The sequence below is a fragment of the Fragaria vesca genome, linkage group LG2 (genome assembly GCF_000184155.1).
Source record: "Fragaria vesca subsp. vesca linkage group LG2, FraVesHawaii_1.0, whole genome shotgun sequence".
Classification (NCBI taxonomy): domain Eukaryota; kingdom Viridiplantae; phylum Streptophyta; class Magnoliopsida; order Rosales; family Rosaceae; genus Fragaria; species Fragaria vesca.
This window is the reverse complement of record NC_020492.1, coordinates 7,699,051-7,717,956: the sequence shown is the minus strand read 5'-3', so window position 1 is coordinate 7,717,956 and position 18,906 is coordinate 7,699,051. Positions and strand designations below refer to the sequence as shown.

The 18,906-nt window shown below is 38.8% G+C and overlaps 3 protein-coding genes across 3 annotated transcripts; all 3 read right to left on the bottom strand.

Annotated features, from left to right (window-relative positions):
* Positions 1 to 985: 985 nt before the first annotated feature.
* On the bottom strand, positions 986 to 6,558 carry LOC101296156 (MATE efflux family protein 3, chloroplastic-like). Its single transcript, XM_004289999.1, has 14 exons — positions 6,501 to 6,558; positions 5,731 to 6,103; positions 5,130 to 5,272; positions 4,868 to 5,011; positions 4,608 to 4,774; positions 4,183 to 4,318; positions 3,582 to 3,678; positions 3,394 to 3,494; positions 2,384 to 2,547; positions 2,006 to 2,077; positions 1,780 to 1,896; positions 1,582 to 1,677; positions 1,358 to 1,479; positions 986 to 1,082 (listed from the first exon to the last, which is right to left on the bottom strand). Exons 2-14 carry the CDS (start codon positions 6,096 to 6,098, stop codon positions 1,007 to 1,009), a joined length of 1,803 nt encoding a protein of 600 aa, XP_004290047.1. The 5' UTR covers positions 6,099 to 6,103; positions 6,501 to 6,558; the 3' UTR covers positions 986 to 1,006.
* Positions 6,559 to 7,085: 527 nt separating this feature from the next.
* LOC101295871 (lysM domain-containing GPI-anchored protein 2-like) lies at positions 7,086 to 10,182 on the bottom strand. Its single transcript, XM_004289998.1, has 4 exons — positions 9,501 to 10,182; positions 8,245 to 8,365; positions 7,972 to 8,162; positions 7,086 to 7,443 (listed from the first exon to the last, which is right to left on the bottom strand). The coding sequence occupies exons 1-4, from the start codon at positions 10,153 to 10,155 to the stop codon at positions 7,349 to 7,351; spliced, it is 1,062 nt and encodes a 353-aa protein (XP_004290046.1). The 5' UTR covers positions 10,156 to 10,182; the 3' UTR covers positions 7,086 to 7,348.
* A 1,572-nt stretch (positions 10,183 to 11,754) lies between these two features.
* Positions 11,755 to 15,386, bottom strand: LOC101295577 (glycerol-3-phosphate acyltransferase 3-like). The gene is made up of 12 exons (XM_004289997.1): positions 15,137 to 15,386; positions 15,002 to 15,059; positions 14,748 to 14,866; positions 14,467 to 14,566; positions 13,929 to 14,024; positions 13,742 to 13,838; positions 13,153 to 13,240; positions 12,960 to 13,056; positions 12,732 to 12,817; positions 12,302 to 12,421; positions 12,101 to 12,199; positions 11,755 to 11,979 (listed from the first exon to the last, which is right to left on the bottom strand). Exons 1-12 carry the CDS (start codon positions 15,325 to 15,327, stop codon positions 11,931 to 11,933), a joined length of 1,200 nt encoding a protein of 399 aa, XP_004290045.1. The 5' UTR covers positions 15,328 to 15,386; the 3' UTR covers positions 11,755 to 11,930.
* Positions 15,387 to 18,906: the final 3,520 nt, after the last annotated feature.

The following is an 18,906-nucleotide window of genomic DNA, read 5'->3' as shown; positions in this document are numbered from 1 at the left end:
AGTTGGAAAAAAATCTGAACCAATGGCACGACTACGTACACAAAGTGATACTCCAGAAAATATTACCAGAGATCGTTAATCAGCGTCCTTCACACATAACACGATGCAATTGTGCAAGGATATCGGATGGAAACCCAAAAGAAATGACTGTTTTCTGAATAATTGGAGCCTTATGACCCAATAGATTATGTATATTCTTAGAGTGAGTTCATGCCCATTTGCTTAAAGAAGTAACCCCGGGACGTACATAGTGCATAGCAGTAAACACTGCTAGCAATACTGAAGCCCAAGTTTCCATCACTTTCTGTGAAACATGACTATATTAAGTATTAACTTCCTGAAAAGGACAAAAATTACTTTCCCTTTTTTTCGATTCCTGAAAATTACTTTCCGTTTGCATCAATGGGAACCCTAAGATAGTAAGATCAATCTTCTACGGTGTACTGAAAGATAAGAACCACAAGCCAGATGCTGTAAGGAAATAGCGAAAACTCTACTGAACCGAGTGACATGATTACTTTAACAATTAAAAAATAATAAAGATCTTACTTGGTATATATACACTGAAAGAATATCGAGTTTGTTCTTCTGTTTTTATCCTATGAGATGTTACCAATGAATCATAAATTGTTCAATCGGCAGATATGACTAGGGAATTCAGAGCTGCAATACAGCTGCAACCTTTCTCCAGGTTATGAAAGATACTCATCCTAGGATGTCATTCAACCAAATCCAAATTTTGCCAATATCAACTGGTTACAAGCTAACAGGAAAAAAAAAAAAAAAAAAGAATTAAGCAGTTTAGATATTCTCCATTAGAAACCCCTTCCCTCAAATTTAGACTAGAACAAGAAATCCATGAAAAAACAAGGGAACTGAGACAACGGTTTCATCGACACATTATGCCTAATTTGAGAAACATAAATCAATACATCAACTCGGAATCCATATTTGAAGACATGCATATATTTGAAATTATTAGAGACTCGCCTAAAACACACAAATATTATGAATGTCCACTAACCTGAGATGTCTCGGTGTCCCTGTGCAGGAACCACCATGGACCTGATTTTGAAAGTAATCTGAAAGAAAAGAAGGTATGTAAGAGAAAGTAAAAAAAACTACAAAGCAATAATTGCAATGATAAATCCATAAAGCATATATGATTCCATTTATTAAAATCTATTCAAAGATAATGCATACTGATTATTCCAGAGAAAAGGCCGACGCTGTTGTAGATATACAATTAGCAGCTGGTAAGTTATTCCCATGAGAGTCATAACCGAGAAACTTTCTTAAAGGTAGGATGGGGATAAAAGAGTATAACAGCCAAAAATTTGATAGTATTAAAAGTCACCTGACAAATCCAGCCGCAGCACGCAAGCCCATGAAGAGAGTCAAACCCAACCAAACCCCAGAAAGACCCATAACAGAAGGAGCATATAGCAGAAATCCGGATGATATTGCACCCACGACCATCTATTATTAAACAAAAAAATGTCAAATAGATAATATAAAAGAAACACATAAAACTATCATTTGCATCACTGAACAGTTCTGGATTTCTTTAGAGCAGCTTACCATGGCACGAGCTGCATATGCAAAATCTGAAACACCATAATGGAGACCATCGAAAACATAAGCTAGAGAAGTCAAAGGTTGACTAGCACTGACAAACTGTGGCAAGTTTGACAACATCAGCATTGTTATAAAAGAGCAACTGTGGCATCTCTAGAAGCTATACCAAGAAAATCACTTAACATAAATTTTCATACATACCAATACCCCAGATCTAAGAATCTCTAATACTGCAGCATCTTTGGTGAACAAGGTTGATATAGAACCAAAAGATGTTCCCAAAATTACAGCCAATGAAACACCTATGAACAATCCTATCTGGAAAAACATCCACAATAAGCAATATGAATAGACGATAAGATAAGATCAGTGAAACCTGGAAGCATCCATCTACTAAACAGGCTATATATCATACAAGAAAGTTTACCTTCAGCATGAAGTCAGTAACCTCTTTAACAACTTTGTATTCACCTTTGGATGAATAACTTGCAATCAGGGCCTACAGACAGAAATTTAGCTTTAAGTTTGATGTGATATGCACAAAAGGGACACATTTTTCACAAAAGACTAGAGGTGTTTAGACTGCTTAGGAAACTTAGTTCCATAAGCTCTTTAACTCCTAAATTATTCCTCCAAAACCCAATGCGTAAACCATAGGCAGGGATGTCAATTTAAATTGTTATCCAATTCAGATAAACAAAAATCTGAGAAAATTTGTTAAGGTAAAACCAATAGTTACAATTTACCAATTGATTTAACTACATCAAATAGGACTGAATTTTGATGATGAATACAAAGCTAATACCTGACCAGATGTAGCGAGCGCATCAGTTAGAAGGGATACAGCCAACCATACTTGTATACATATCTGATGAGCAGCCATGGCCACTGGACCTTGACGAGCAGCCATCGATGTTCCCAATGTCATGGTCGTGAGAACAGCAAGAGTTCTTCCCAAAAGAAAACCACCTATATCATCCCAGAGTTGCAAATGAAGGCAATCAGGTAAAGGAGTTTGAAAAAATAACGTAGCCGAGAAGATTATTTCCAAAGAAATTAAACAGTTCTACATGTACTTCAACCACAATACAATGAGAACTGAAACATCAAAATACTACATTCGGATTACTCAATCTGTAAGCAAACTCAACTGCTAAGATAATTGTTGTACTGCTATTTATCCAATGATATAATTCAAATAGAACACTGGAAAAGCTGGTCATTTCCTCGATGATTTTTGGTACTGCATAAATAAAAAGAGAAATTTCAAATTTTCTAGTTTTCCTTTGCAAGTTTGAATAAGCTCATGGATTTCCGTTGAATACAACTCTCAGTTGTGCTGCATGAATGAAGTCATAGTCTTCTCTTGAAGTCTATTTCCTTCTTTGCTTCAAGCATTTTGTTAAAAAGTTCTTATCATCTAGATTGTATGGTGGTAAGAATGTAAGATGACTGTTATGATCATATCACAGATGCAGATGGTTGTGTAGAACTCTACAAAACCAAGCCTTATAAAGCATATATCTTCCTATGTGCCAAACGGAAACCCATACCTTGCCCCTGAGAATACCAAATTCCATTTATAATCAGCTCACTTACCTTTTCTGTATTTATTTTTTTTAAACCATACCCCACCCCACCCTTAATGGAGCTTGAACACATGACCACCCAAATGGGAACCACTGTCTTGCGACCCCACCAAACACACACACCCAACAGCAGCCTAAGTACATGAATCATGGCCAAGATGATACTGCAGAGCTATATGACTAAACTTCATTGGAAGGGTTTGTCAGGAAGAGTGACAGAACTTACCAGATTTTATGTATCCACCAAATTGCAATGATCCCATCTTTGGAGGCAGTAGAACTGCTTTCTTATTTAAAAACCAGATCATTAAAAATGTAACAGTGTATCTGAAAACAAAAATTCGATACTGTTCAGTTACCTAGTAAAGCCAAAATAAAAGAGTACAAATGAGAAAACTATCAAAAATCACATACTGAGATATAACAGTAGACATGGCTGCACCAGTTACACCCAAACGAAAGTAATATATAAGGGTTGGTAACAAGAACGCGGCAAAAAGATTACCGATACCTGCACATGAAACAGACAAACATCAATTAACAGTGAATATGAAAAAGCAAACAGCAAATAACAACACGGCGATAAAACTATAAAGAGTTCTTCCAGGCAACAGGTATATTAGGCTCGCAAATACAATAGAAAGCTGAAATTCGCACACTAGAAGCTGTACACTTTTTTACTACCAAATCAAAGGTGACAGCCATTACGCTATTTAATACATATGTTTTATTAAAGAATGTTACTCACTACACCTTCCCAAAAGAAAGAATGTGACACTACTCAACATGCTCTGATAATAGATTAATGTTTATGCACTTCATCAGTAGCATGATGGCATTGAATCAAGTTATTCTTCCTCCAATCAGAACTGAAGAGAATTATGGGGATATGATATAAATATAAAACTTAAAAACGTTTAAGTTAAATGATCTACGCAAAATGCTATCTAGACAGTAATTTGTCAGTTAGAAAAACTAACTCACACAAACATATCTAAACATAATAAACACTTACCTAGACATAATACTGGAGTTTTTGTATCCTTAAAACCACGGAAAACTCCTTGAAGAGCCAAAGATGCTACAACTGCAGGAGCACCAAACGCTCTTATTATGAGAAACCTCTTTGCCGGAATGTGCATAGGAGAGTTCTGTGATATTAGGAAAGGAAAAAACTTTCTTAGAATTATAAACTCATGTGCTCAAAAGTATATCAAAAAAATATAATAAAAATAATAATAAAAACCAGAGCACTCATGAGTTTCCCTCAGCCAAAAAAGAAGTAAGAAACTTCCCATATTATACTATCAGATTTTACTCAAACTGTGCATAAATTAAAACTTAAAAAGACAACTTTGTATTTTATGTACACAGTAAAAAGGGATCAGAAATGGCGGATAGTTAATCATGATAGATGTAAGTTTATAGCACAAAACCTACCGATGATATCCCCATCATATTCAGAAACAATCCAGATCCCAAAGACAAGGCTACAGCCTCAAACAAGCCAATGCCAAGTGCTAAAAGCAAGGCAGTTGACACTGAAGATAATTGCTTTCTCTCGGTAGGTACAGATTTTCCATTAGTATTTCCTTCGTAACCATTTTCTGTACACAGTTAGCCTAAATCAGATACTCACGCTCAACCAGATTTATGTATGACAAAGATGGCCACAGAGGTAACCAAATATTCAACTTCACCTATACTGGAAGCTTTGCTTGCAGACTTTGCAATGTCTTCAGCCACAAAAGATGTAGCAACACTGAGGAGAGGAATATTAAAAAGCTTTGAAATATAATTAAAGATGTTCATTGAAACACCAGCTGAAGCCAACTCCACAGAGCCTATGGGGGGAAAACGGAAAAAAATTATACACAACAAAAAAAAATGAAAAAGGAAATATAAGAGCTGCAAATTAATATAAGTTTAGTCATTCAACTTGTTCCAAGGAGTGAAGCATACCCAATCTACCAATATAAGCAGTTTCCATCAGCATTGCTATGGGATCAATTGCCTGACCCACAATTGCAGGTAAGGAAAGCATCAGCAGCTCACGTTTCACATTTGGAGAATATGCTTCTGGGACAGGAATGTCACTCAACTCACTGTGATTGGTGCATCGAGGGGGGAAAGTGAGAAACATAAACACAAAATATGAAAATCAAGGATGTCATGAGAAGGCAGCAAAGTCTATATCCTGTATTACCTAATACTACATAAAGGATTTCAGGAACTAGCTGAAATAGACAGGTCCCCAAGAGCTTTTACTAGTAATGGTTTTCAGATCACCTCCATAGATAAAATCAGAAATTTTACAGATGCTAATGAACTTGAAAGAAAAAATCAGAAGTTCTTTCTAAGGGAAAGGTAGTACATTCCTATATGTATTCCAATCTTATGTCCAAATTGTGCATGCCAACAATACATTAGAAAAAGTGATGTAAACTATTGAGTTAAAAAGCAGCAAATATGAAGAATAAAAAGGATGCAAACTGATAAAAGCAGCATTTTCAAAAGACAGAAGCAAGCAAAAATTTAAACATAACAAAACTCAAGCTCTTACGGTTCATCACAAGCAACAGTTAGGGGAGCAATCACTTCCTCAAGAATCACCTTTTCCTCAACCTCAGAGCAGCTGACACCATAATCTGAACTCAATTCACTAGCCACCACCGGAAAACGGGTCCTTCTGCGATGAGTAACTAGCCGCGAGTACAGTGATCTATGGGTAGACGAAAGATTGCAGCCCCCCACAGCATTTGCATTGCTCAAATCCTTTTCATTACTTAGTGCCACAAACTTACGAGCTTCGGTTTGGCACAATGAACTGGACACCCTGTCTCTCTCAGTAACGGAATTGAAATCACTGGTTCTAGTCCTAAATCCAGTAGAAGGTGCACCACCTCTAAATTGGGTAGCCAGCATTTTCATCAATTCTTCAAATATTCACATAACAAATTCAAAATAACGTGTCAGAATTCTCCAATATTAAGACTTCAACAATCATAATCCATAACACCATACCCAATTCCACAATCCACACATTCAAACATTACTACCACAAAAACAAAAAAAAGCAACGAACTTACACGCTAAAATGATCACAAACACTAAATACCACACGCAATTCATGTCCATAAAATCCCAAAACTCCTTTCCGAAACAAAACAGAAACACATTTGAAAACAGAGCATACCCGCAAAACCTTCACAGCTATGCTTATGAACAACGCAAAACCATAAAGTGGCAACCAGAAATGAGAGCATAGAGACTGTTCTTGATTCCCATGAAAACTTATTCGAAAATTACGAAAGGATAAGATAAAGTTCTCACCTTTTTGCAGAGAGAGAGAGAGAGAGAGAGAGAGAGTGAGTGTGTGTGTGTGTGTGTGTGTGTGTTAGGGTTGGAGTGAGAGAGAGAGATGATGAAGGGAAGAGGGTTGGGAATTGAGGATTCTAAGCCTCTGATTCTCTGACTGCAAAAAGGTGGCGCCGCTTGCAGTTACTTCAAACTAGAGAGAGAAAGAAGAACCCAAGTTTCTTTTTGGGTATTTCTTGTTGCAGTTTACAGTGTCATTTATACAGAGAAGCGAGGACTTTCAGTTGCAAATTTACAGTTTTGCATTTCGGATTTTACTTGGGTCCGATATTTGACCCGATAGGTTTTACCCGGGTCATGCCTTCATTACGAGTAACTTTGGGTGACAATTTTCACACCTGGTGGTCCTATAGAACGAGTGAGGAGAGTTCCTTGTTTACATGTAACCTCTTCTCGGATCAAGGCGTGATGGTAATTTGGTTTTTCGAGGAATAGAATTTGCTTCTAAACTCCCATTAATTTTTGTCTGATACCTTGGTTTGTATTCAGTTGCATACATGGAGAGCATTTTAGACCTAGGCAAAACAGTGTGTGTTCCATACAGAAGAAAATATGATAACATTTAAGAATGGCATTGCTACAAGATGAGTCCAAGGCATGTTTGAAACAAGGTCGTATTTGATTCCTAACAGAAGGAAATCTACTCTCGGAAAGGCATGATCATGCATGCTTGCTCACAAATTTGACGGTGTACTAGTACAGAAAGGATGTACAGAAGAATTGCACCATATCAGTCTGCTTCCTCATCCTCCTAACACAAACAAAAACCGGACAATCTCGTACAAACTTACTTAGACATTTCATCAAAGATGGAGACAAAGAAGCGCCAAGTGAACTGCTACGAAAAAGAAGTTCCAGCTGGAGCCGTGTAATCCCATCTTTGAAGCGGTGTTGGGAGCTGTTGGGGAATGAAAAACACAGATATCAGTTTGAATCGATGATAACCACAGTTATTACTGATGTCCAAGAGTCCAACAATCAAGGTCTAGCTGAACATGTATTTTTTTTTTTTTTTGAAATGGAATGACTGATCATGTTATATAGACAAAATTTGGGTAATGTAAGTGTGGAGTTATGTAGGATGAATTAGCTTCTTGCAGTCACACTGTCGGTGAATTCATATCAACAATGATTGAAAAGGTAATATCAAGTTCAAATCAGTCGAAATGAATGGACATCTACCTGGCCCTCTCTGATATGGATTTGATGAATTATTTTATGGTGACTATGCCATTGCTAGAAGAAGAATGGTCCAGGACCTAATGCATTTATGTTCAGAACTACTATCTAAACTGATGAATTTTTTCCCTTCACTAGGGCCAAACTCATGAGTTTGTCTAAAAATAATGTGCAGAAAATGGCCCATGATTTGGAAACAGTTCTTTAACATAAATATGTATTATGCAGCGGGTTAAGGTGTACTTACTTGAACAGGTGGACTGAGCTACCAGCTTAGTAAGAATGGTGTTGGTATTGTAACCCGTATAGGCACAAGTTGTTTGATTGCAGGTGGAGGAGGTAGTGTTGCCTATGTATAACTGATTTGAATCTTGGCATTGCATCGAAGGGCATGTTTCCCAGAGAGTTGAATTAAGATATGATGGCTCGCATTGTAATCTGGCCACAAATGAAAATTGCAGACTTGATGAGAATTCTCCAAATGAAAACAGACAAACAAACTGGTTCAAAGTGCACTCACGTCCAGTTGTTCGCAGAACTACATTGACACTTCACGCAATTGTTAGCAGTGAAGACGTATGTGTTATTAGAAACAAGTAGCGGGGAATCAAACGAGTCATTTGATACTGACGATGCACAAGCTGCCAATCCACATTTGAAACATCAGTCATTTTATAAGTGAAACTAATGATACAGCAAAGAGGTGAGGCAAAAATGACTTGTCAAATGCAGTAGTCTCTTGTATCAAACACAACCTCATCAATTTCTTCAGGCATTTCATGAAACTAGCAATAAAGTTCAGACAAATTATTTGTAGGAGTACATATCCCTATCAATAAACAGCTATTTGATTTAGCTGTCTATATATGTAGCTCTATTGGAGTCCCCACAAATCAATTATAGACATGATCACATGAAAAATAAGGTAAGCTAACTTTCTATAGAATATCTCTGAGACTGACTACACCTCCCCTTCTTCCTTCCACAGTTTCACCCTACCAAACAATTGTAGTAAAATAGCTTTCCACTCTATGTCTACAGTTTTCTATCCCAAGTTCCTAACAAAATAGTCAAAGTCATTGGTGCCATTACAGATGGCTTTGGGAATTTCCCAGAAAAGGACAACCCAATCCATGAGGACCCACATCCACTTAAACCAACTCTTGGTAATTAGTCCTAATTATCTTAATCAATTCTATATCAAAATCACTACTATAAGAACAACATATAAACTGCTATTACTTAATTGGCAGCCCCTTTTAATTAAAGCCATTAAACTGATGCAATATCCAACCCTATCTAGATTTTATAATGGCACTAGGTAGAAAACAAAGGTTTTCTTCTAAATATCTGAAACCCAAATCCAATAACCTGCCATAGAAGACTATAAAGCTTAAGACCCAGTTTGGGATAGCTTAACTTACATTCTATAATCAGCAGCCTAATGGTGCAAATTTAAAAAAAAAAAAATTTTTGCATTTTACCAAACACTTTTTTGCTACATAGTTTATAAATTATACAGTATCATGCACCCTTTTGATCGATGTCACAGGTTTCCTCGATGACGCTTCTAGGGCTAAAGACTCAGTTTTCTACACTTGAAAAGCTATATATGTCAAACCGGTCCTGGTCACTATGATAGTGATGTAACTCCATTTTAGTCATAATATAATTACCATTGATCGGTTTTATCTGATTAGTCTAACACACAAATAATAGCTTTCTGATTTTGCAAAAGGTAGAAAATGAGAGGTGAAAAGTGAAAAAGGTTTTTACCTTTGAGAGGAACATCAAGGACCTGCCCAGCCAGAAGTTTATTCGGGTCGGGCATCCCATTAATCCTGAGGAGCGTCTCTTCGGTGGTCCCGTACTCTTCGGCGATCTTCTGCACCGAGCTCCCAGCCTCCACCACATGTCCGTAATGCACGACCTCCAGGCCGTCCACGTGGTCGCAGCTACACGGCAGTGGGATCCACAGCTGCTGCCCGACCTCGATCTGATTCGGGTCGGGTATGCCGTTGACCTGCGCGATCTCCTGGTAGGTGACGAGGCGGGAGAAGAGGCTGGCTATGTAGTCGAGGCCGTCGCCGGCCTTGACGGTGTAGATGGGGCGGCGTTTGGAGATGCCGGAGCCGTTGAGGCAGGTGCAGGAGAAGGGGACGAGGAGCTTGCTGGCGGCGGGGACGGGTGAGTCGGCTGGGGTCGAGAGGGGGAGGTTGTTGGCTCCGAGGAGGGTGCGGAGGTGGGTCATGTTGAAGAGGGTCTTGACGGCGTTGAGAGTGGTGGCGTTTGTGGGGACGAAGTCGATGAGCGCGTGGCAGTTGGAAGTGGCGTTGGTGGGGGTGGTGCAGTTGAAGGCGGTGGAGGAAGGGGCGGTGAGAATGGAGATGAGGGTGAGGAGGAGGAGCAGGGTGAGCTTAGAGAAACCCATTTCGGGTATAGGGGTTTAAGGATTGAGTGAATGTCGGGTTAGGGGTTCAGTAATAAGGGGAAGCTGAAAGTGTGGAAAGAAGAAGAAGAGACAAGTGGAGGTTTGAGTGGCGTATGGTGCGGGTCAGAACTGGGAGAGGAGAGAAGACCTTGACTGCAGTGAACAGTGGGACACACAGCGGGAGACTTGGATGGTAGTGTTCTGTTCCTTTGGTGGCTATCTAGGTACTAGTCACACTCACACAAATGGACAGGGTATCTGGTCCTTTGTGTTTCGAAGATGGTTTGGGTATGCACTGTTTGGACACCATGTTAATAGACAACTGGGATGATAGTTCATTATACGAATCATACCAGAGTTGTTCTTGACCTACTCGACACGGATGTTGGAACAGCACATTTTTGTGTTTCTTCATCCTTTCAATGATAAAACATGGTCGAAGTTGATGATCAGTTATTCGTTCCTCAGCAGGCGGAGTTGACTTCTATACCCGTCAATCTTTCATGTCTTCGGAGCCACTGCCCATTTGGTATATCGACACTTCTATACCACTTCGTGCATGTGATGTTTGAGTCTCCTAGGTCTTCGTTATCAATTTTCTTGCCTCATGGTGTATTAAAGATCCCTCTAGCTCCATTAAGAAGATTACGAGATTAGGGTCGGTTCTTTTGGTCTAATGTTTGTTATAAGTGGTCTGTTAGTGGATTCTAATTATCATTTGTAACCGTATGAAAACAACTCATTTGATAAAAAAAATAAATGATTTGTTCTGTGATTTTTCCTTATTTTGGATATCCCAGTAGGGTGAGGACTTTCTCTTGTGATGTTAAAGTAGCAATACTTCGCCAAATAGTCTAATTATAGTTTTCCGAGGTCTTCACCTGATGGTAAAGGCCGATCTGCACCGTCGGCAATGGTTTTTCTCGTTAGGCTTTCCCCGGCCTTTAGAGGTGGTTGACAGGCCACTTTCCACATTTGAATTGATCGGAATTCCACCTTGCAGTTGCCATTTCACAAAACTGTTTGATGATTTAACTAAACTTGTTAAGAATAGACACCAAACTTGGGACTCGGATCTAGATATTCTTCAGTTTGTTTGATAATCATATGATCGTTAAATCTAAAAGATAACCTATTCTCTGATCATGTGACACAGCCATGGTGGACTTCCAAAAAAATTTGATTAACGTCAAATTATATAGTCCATTATTATAAAGCGGCAGCATTAAGAAAACCAAGAAGGCAATAAGCCATGCCTAACCGGCGGGACCAATTGAATACTAAGGTATGAAATGGAGAAGTTAATCACTGCAGTCTGCGTCATAGTTGTGCCTCAAATATGAAAACGAGCCTTAATTCCTAGTTTTTGAATGATCAGCAGGAAACTTTATTCTGTTGAACAAAGATTCTGCCAAACAAAGTCAAGTCTCCATTCGTAAGTCAAGGGCTCTCATTCTAGTGGGATAGATGGCTGTGTTTATGAAAACAACCTAAAATTGATGGTTTCATTTAGAAAAAAGATGGAATGATAACTTCTCTACAGAAAACACAAGCAAAAATACATAAAAAAAAGCTTATAAAACTTTGCGCAAACCCACAGAAACCGAGCTGTATACACTTTGCATATATTCAAGAAACTAACTGGGCAACACAGTTACTTATATATCATCATTTAACTGTTTTTCCAGAGACCAGTTACTCAAATGATTGAGTGTGGAGTGAAGTACATGCAACAAGTTTAAAATGAACTAAGACTAGAATTGAAGACACAAATATTACTTTTCCTCTAGGCGTCGGAGCATTGACTCAGCAAAGCTTTGTTGCCTGCAAAGAGAAGATCACTAATGAGCCCCATGATTATGTGCCGCATCTGTAAATAAAATGTAAGTTGAGATTGCAAATGAAATAGTTTCTGTCAGAATTGTATTTTCATTCATTTACTTACTTTCGTTCTCTGTGCTTTGGGCTAGGGCGGGAATATTTCAGATACCCGTCCCACGGGACCATCTTAAGTCCTGCTCGAACAGAAATTATCTCCCTGACCCTGCAATGAAGTATCCAAATTGGTGGGGAGATTAAACAAGATCAGATCAACCTAGGGGAAAGCACTTTGTTCATAATTACAAGCCTAGGAAAGGATAGTTACCTCTCCGCAAATTCAATGGGAGTCTCCCCAGGCCTGATATTTTCAGGCTCCAAATACCACACATCACAAACAACAGCCCATGACGTCATAAGCTGCAGAAGATGCATTGTGAAGGACTGCCTGCAACAATAACATATTATAAACCCTTGCAGTAATGGACAGCATAACAACACCCCAAGTATGGATCTAAAGCCCAAAACTATAAAAACAGAGCACCATCAATGGCCAGGTCACAAGGATTGGACTATTACGATTACGTTTACTTGCATTGAGACAATTCATGCTTTCTAAATACTAGTTTCAGAGTACAGAATGAGATAAGACAGACTATCTTGGTCATATTAAGAGAGACAAGTCAAGGAACAAGCCCAATAATTAGGCAAGTCTTAGTGTATGATATATTACTGTGTCAAAATTCAGGCTTTCTTACTTTCGGCTGTTCCAGAATGCATCAACGAAAATTTTGTTGTACTTGATTGCAACAGGGCATACTGAGCAGCCAAGCTCAAAAGCTCCCTAAACATTTAAAATATAAAAGAAAAGGTTAGATAAAACAACAAAGACCAAGAATTTCTTGATAGAAACAAGTTCAGGCATATAAGCCCTACAGTCGAAGACGGAAAATTAATACACTAATAACAAAAGCTCAGATACAGACCTTCTTAAACATAACAGTGTAGTGATTGTTTACACAAGTTCCTTCAGGAAATATAAGGAGAGGGTTATTGTCAGGCCCCACAACATGATCCCTTAATCTGAAAAAGAGGCAAAACTGCACAAGTTCATATACCAATGACACAGACAACAATTCTATACAAAAATCCAGCCATGCTCTTTCTGTTTGTACTTACTTCTTCGCAACAATTTCCCGATCCTTTGCCTCTGAACGATTGAACCATATACATCCCAGACTCTCTAAAATAGTTTTTTGCAACAATCCTTCACATGAGGCACAAACAGAGAGAATAATCAGTTTGATTCCATCTTTCTCCAAGAATATGAAAATCATATGGACTTCAATTATTATGTGCAAATGCAAACTTTGATTTTTGCCATTCCTGAAAAATAGAATAGATCCAAAAGGCCAAAATCTGTGTCTTCACTTGGCAACGATTACAAAAGATTCATTGACATACAAGAAAATATGATCAGTACTAAATTCATTTCTTAACCCAGGAAAATAAAATGAAATCATGTAAAGCCATAAAACTTCACTTCCATGAAAGACCTGAGGAACTTAGATGCAAGATGGATATTTGTGGTCAAGACACTACAAAAATTAGGCAAATTTTACATGACTTTTCAGCGATACAAACAAGATAAGTACAAAACTTTGTGGATGAAAGTGACATGTTTCCTTCAAGGTTTTGGTAGAATCACTTGTAAAAACAGAATTGCAATAAATAACTAAGAAAAAAGAATATCAACAATAACACTTACCAACCCATCCAGGATGCTTTTGCATAATTACAGCAAATGCCGTCATTTGTTCTAGGATGATGAAATCAATCATGGAAGTATGATTGGCCACAAAAACCTGCTCAGACCACGAAGAAAAGATAAGGACTGGCGGTCGGGCACAAATAAATATTGGTTATATAAAAAGAAATAATAAAGTTACAAGCACCTGCTTTGGCCGCATGCTAGGCCGTGGCCCATGGTACTTCACAACCCCAGTCCAAGATGCAACAAAGAAGCTACAAATTAACTCCACCAAACATCTCTGAAGAAAGAAGAAAAAATAGGGCAAAATAAGTACCACAGGATGTTTAAAATAGGAAGCAAGAACAGATGAAGGAGCATTAAGAGCACAAATGTATTATGTACTATGCAATAATAGACTAGAACTGCAACACCCTGAAGATTAAGCATATTTAACACTTGCTGGAAAGAGACAAGAGAAAAAGGTAAAATACCTTCTGTAGAGAACAATAGCAAAATACAGTTCAACTATTTTTCAGAGAGCATAAAAGATAATATATGCATAACCCAAACTATATTGTAGCAGTCTGAAAGATTACACAACACTACCTCACTGAACCTGATGCCTATAAAAAGCAATCACGAAAATCCACCCTTATTTTAAGACAATAGGAAAAAAAATTGAGCTGCTGATTAATCCAAAGTACATGATAAGTATAGAAATGTAATAAAACAATCTGCACCTCTAAATATTTTCTCAACTTGTCGTGGCCTTTGAGTAATAAGTGCACAGGAATGAATGCCGAAAGGAAAATTATCCACCCGATTGTCAACACCAGTACCCTGCACAATAAATTAAAACCCCTCAGTAGCTAAAAAGACAACAAAAACAAAAACCAATGACAATGGCAAGCACCATCAACTAAGAATCTGTAAACCAATAACTTCAAACAAGCACATTTCGCTGCTCGATGGCAAAAATGCATGTGATTCTGAATATGTAAGCAGAGATAGAAACTCTAACCTAAGTGGAAACAGAACAAAGTAGCGAATCACCACACCGAAACACCACAAAGGGAACAAATAGACATTCCAATTCCACGGCTCCGGCGGATTCGACTTAAAGCACCGCGTGAACGAGTCCTGTTTCATCCAACGTTGCACAATCAATCACTAAAATTTCAAATCAACCTCTAACAAAATCAGTGAGATTACAGAGCAAATTATTACACATAACAAGCAAAGCTTCTAGTCAAAGCAGTCAAATTATGAACTCACATCGATAATGGCGCCGGCGGCCTCGGAGAGGGCGGGAGAGATGTCAAGCAAATCACGGCTGAGATTCAACAGTGTGAAATGAGTTGAGGAAAGCAAAATCAGAAGAAAAGGAGAGTTTGAGGGGGAGTTTTATACAGGTGAAGCTTGCCGTCGGGTTCTTGCTGGATGGAGGCCCCGGAAGGGAGGTAGTCCTCGAGGTTGGGGCGATCCAGGTCCAATTCGGAGCTTGAGGAATTGAGCTTCCCGGGGACGTTCATGGTTTCTGTTACACACTCTCGGATTTGCTCTGGCTGGGTTTCTGTGGTTCTCTCTTCTTGTTGTAACATCAAACTAAAGCACAGAGAGAGATGGAGCTCGAGTCACTCCATGATGTGATGCTCGTTTTTATCGGGTGGGGCTATTATCATCTTCGTAATTTTTAAATTCACCATCCTGTGCATTTTTTACCCGTACTGTAAATGTCCAGTTTCGCAATTACGCAAGAAAAAAAAACTAAAAGAAAAGAAATGAAAAAATGTAAATTATAAACGGTAAAAATAAAAATAAAATACTTAAAGTCCGGACTAATATGTATGTGTGAGTCCAGACTCTCTCTTATTTACATACATTTGCCAATATAAATTATAATTTTAACTGTTTAAAAATTGAATTAACCAATGAAGATCACCTCTGTAAAAAATCAATGTAAACAAAAATCATTTGCTCAACCGATTGCATTAACAAATAGACAATTTTGGTGAAAGTTAGCAATCTCATGATCAACCGTCAAATTGTAAGATTCATTTAGCTGAGCAAACGAAATTTGTTTACATCGATTTTTTGCATAAGTGATATTCATTGGTTAATTCAACTTTTGAACGGTTAAGATTATGATTTTGTTTCTGCAAGATCCCGTAGACCTTGAAGATGCTCAGACGTGATCTCTTCTCTTTCAATTGCCGTAGACTGGATACCTGCAAGAGGAGATTGACCGGGAATTTCCGGTCTTTCTCTCTCCGATGATTAAGTCAGTTGTGTTGGTAGGTATAATATTTAATGCTAGGAGATTTTCTTACCTTTTTGGTTGACTTCAGCATTGTATTTATAGCTCCGTGTTGACTTGTGTTTTGTCTGTTATTCGATGTGGGACAAATATACTACTGAGGTCTATATTTGGCCTTCTGCGGAATGCCTCCCTCCCGGCCCAGACTGATGTGGCCTCTAGGATGAGGCTTGTTCGATCTACCTCATGCTGGGCTTCACGCATCGTTGGCCAAGAAAGGTATTTATCGACTACCGATTATAAGTCCTCCCAAGTTCCCATTCAAGACACGTCTTGAGTAGGGACTTGAAGAAATTGACCGCGATGCTACACTCTCAACGGGTACCCGCGATGCTACACTCAACGGGTACCCGTTCCTAGTCCCCCCAAGTTCGTACTCAGGACTTGTTTGAACGAGTTGCTACTGAAATGGAAGGTAGCGAGCTTTTCCATATTCTGTGTTCTTGCTCGAGCGCAGGGTATTATCCCCGCGTGGGTTATCAGACCATTGTTCTCCATATGAAGGGAATGATATGAATTGCCCAACTCCATGTCTCCGGGAGCTGTACAAGGGACTTACGGTTCTCATGGTTTCAATTGTAGTCCATGCTTCCCGGTGGTACGTTTCCGGGGTGTTATGCATGACTTAAATTCGTGCGCATGCCTCCTGTTGGTTATTACTCGGGTATATCAACAGTTGTATGTCTTCCCGTTAGTTCTTATCCGGGAATCGTGATAAGAAATTGCCTGTGGTTTTCCTCTCGATGGTAACTTACGCGGCCCAGGAATGAAATGCAATCGTTGCATGCTTCCTCTCGATGATTTTAATCCGGGATTATTATTATATTTTTATTTACAGCCAGGTTTGCAAATGTCTACTGGTCCTGGAGACTTGAATACGGGATCCCGTGCATTGGCTTTAGGGTTGGTGGTGGTTTGTCAGAACACTAATTGCATGTTCGACAGGTGTCACTGTGCTGGGGAACGAAGGGACGTGCATTTAATGCACGTCGTTTCATTCTTCTCGTACTCGAGAAGCTACCGCTTAGTGGGACACGTGGCGCGATCTTATGGTGGAGCTCGACGGCTCCGATTACCTCGTTGGCCGTAAATGCTTATTTAATGTGTGGGGGGGGGGGGGGAACCGAGGCGATTTCCCCCGTTTCGTATATGACACGACCCACCCCGAATTTCACCCTGAAACCCGGAGTAAGTCGTGCATGGACCACCTCCAAGGAAAATTTACTGAAAAGATTGAGAAAATCTCCCTTGAAAATGGACAACCCTAACTCGAAAATTCCAAATTATACTCGTAATACAACACGTCCAAACATCACATAATTATCCTTCAGAAATTCTAAACATAATATACAATAATCCCAAAGTATTCAGAGCTACTAGACACTAGCGGAAGCAAGAAAACACTAGTAGGTTAAACAGGTAACTTACTGATGAAAACTGGCGGAAATGCGGGTGACTATGCCTCGCCTCCTACTAGATCCAACCCGAACTCTGCAGACTGGGCATTTTAAAAAGAAGGGCCCAGGGGAAAACATTTGAAACCGTTAGAGTGAGTGGACAAAAATAACTTTTTAAAAGAAAATTAATCTTTATGCTTTCCCGATTTATCTTCAGTGGAAAAACAATTAATGACATGCAACCAGCTCAAAAGCCTTTAAAAATTTACCGAATTATCAAAACGTGACTAGCCGCGCTAGTCACCAACACTTCAAAAATAAGAGCCTCTCAAACTAAAATAAAATATGTATGTATTACACTCGTCATATCCCTTGTATGAATTTTCTTGAAACAATAAAGACAAATAGAAAATTCACACAAGGTTACAACGCTTGCGTCTAACGCTCACGTTGCACCATAATGGCATTTTACCTCATTATGGTGGAAAAGAAGGTGTATAAATATATATACGCGCATATCCCCTATATAAATTATTATATTTATATAGGGCTACGACGATTGCGTCTAACGCTCACGTCGCACCATAATGGAATTTTACCTCAGTATGGTGGAAAAGCACGTATAGCTAGCTAGCATTTCACCATATACATATTATTCTCATAATCATCCAAATATGGATATATATAAATACTCAACGAAATTCTCAATTTCGGTTAATCTCTAACAACATAAATTATTTTGCATGCACATTGTTTAAAATAAAAGTCCACTTACTAATTGGGCCTAAGCCTGATGACGCTCCGAGGCTTCCTCTACTCGGGCCTCCTCTTGTCCTGTTCCAAAAATATAATTAGTTCCCCACTAAAAAATCCAATAATTAAACTCAATGGGCAAAATTAAACGTGAGCCTCCCACACACTCTTCACTGCCCAACTTCGCCATTTCTAACTCAATATGGCTCAAACTTCACCGAACATATCGGCAGCCCTAAATCAACCTTCTATAAATTAATGACTTAAATCCTACGGCCGGATTCTACACTATTCCACCGCCAATAATACCACACTTCGGAAAATCATAAACCTATCCAAAACTCATCCAAAAATTCCATAATTCACTTCAATAAACTTCCCTTATTATTCCACATTAAAAAACATAAAAATCTCCCAACCGGCGGCGGCGCCAGAGGCGGGCGGAGGCCGATTCCGGCGACCTCCAATTTCTACCAAATTTTAACAGAATACTCCTCTTATCATGCACAACAACTTTCCTAACTAGCACTTAGTCCAATTCTAAGGCTAACTAGGGTAATCGACTAAAAACATCCAAAAATCCCTAGAACTTCAATTATACATTTCTCCATAACCACAACGAGATAGACTTATTCCTTTTGAGGGAATACTCACCTTGATGAGAGCTACAAGACGAGTCAAAGATTCCGACCTATGGTGGCCGGAGGTGGAAT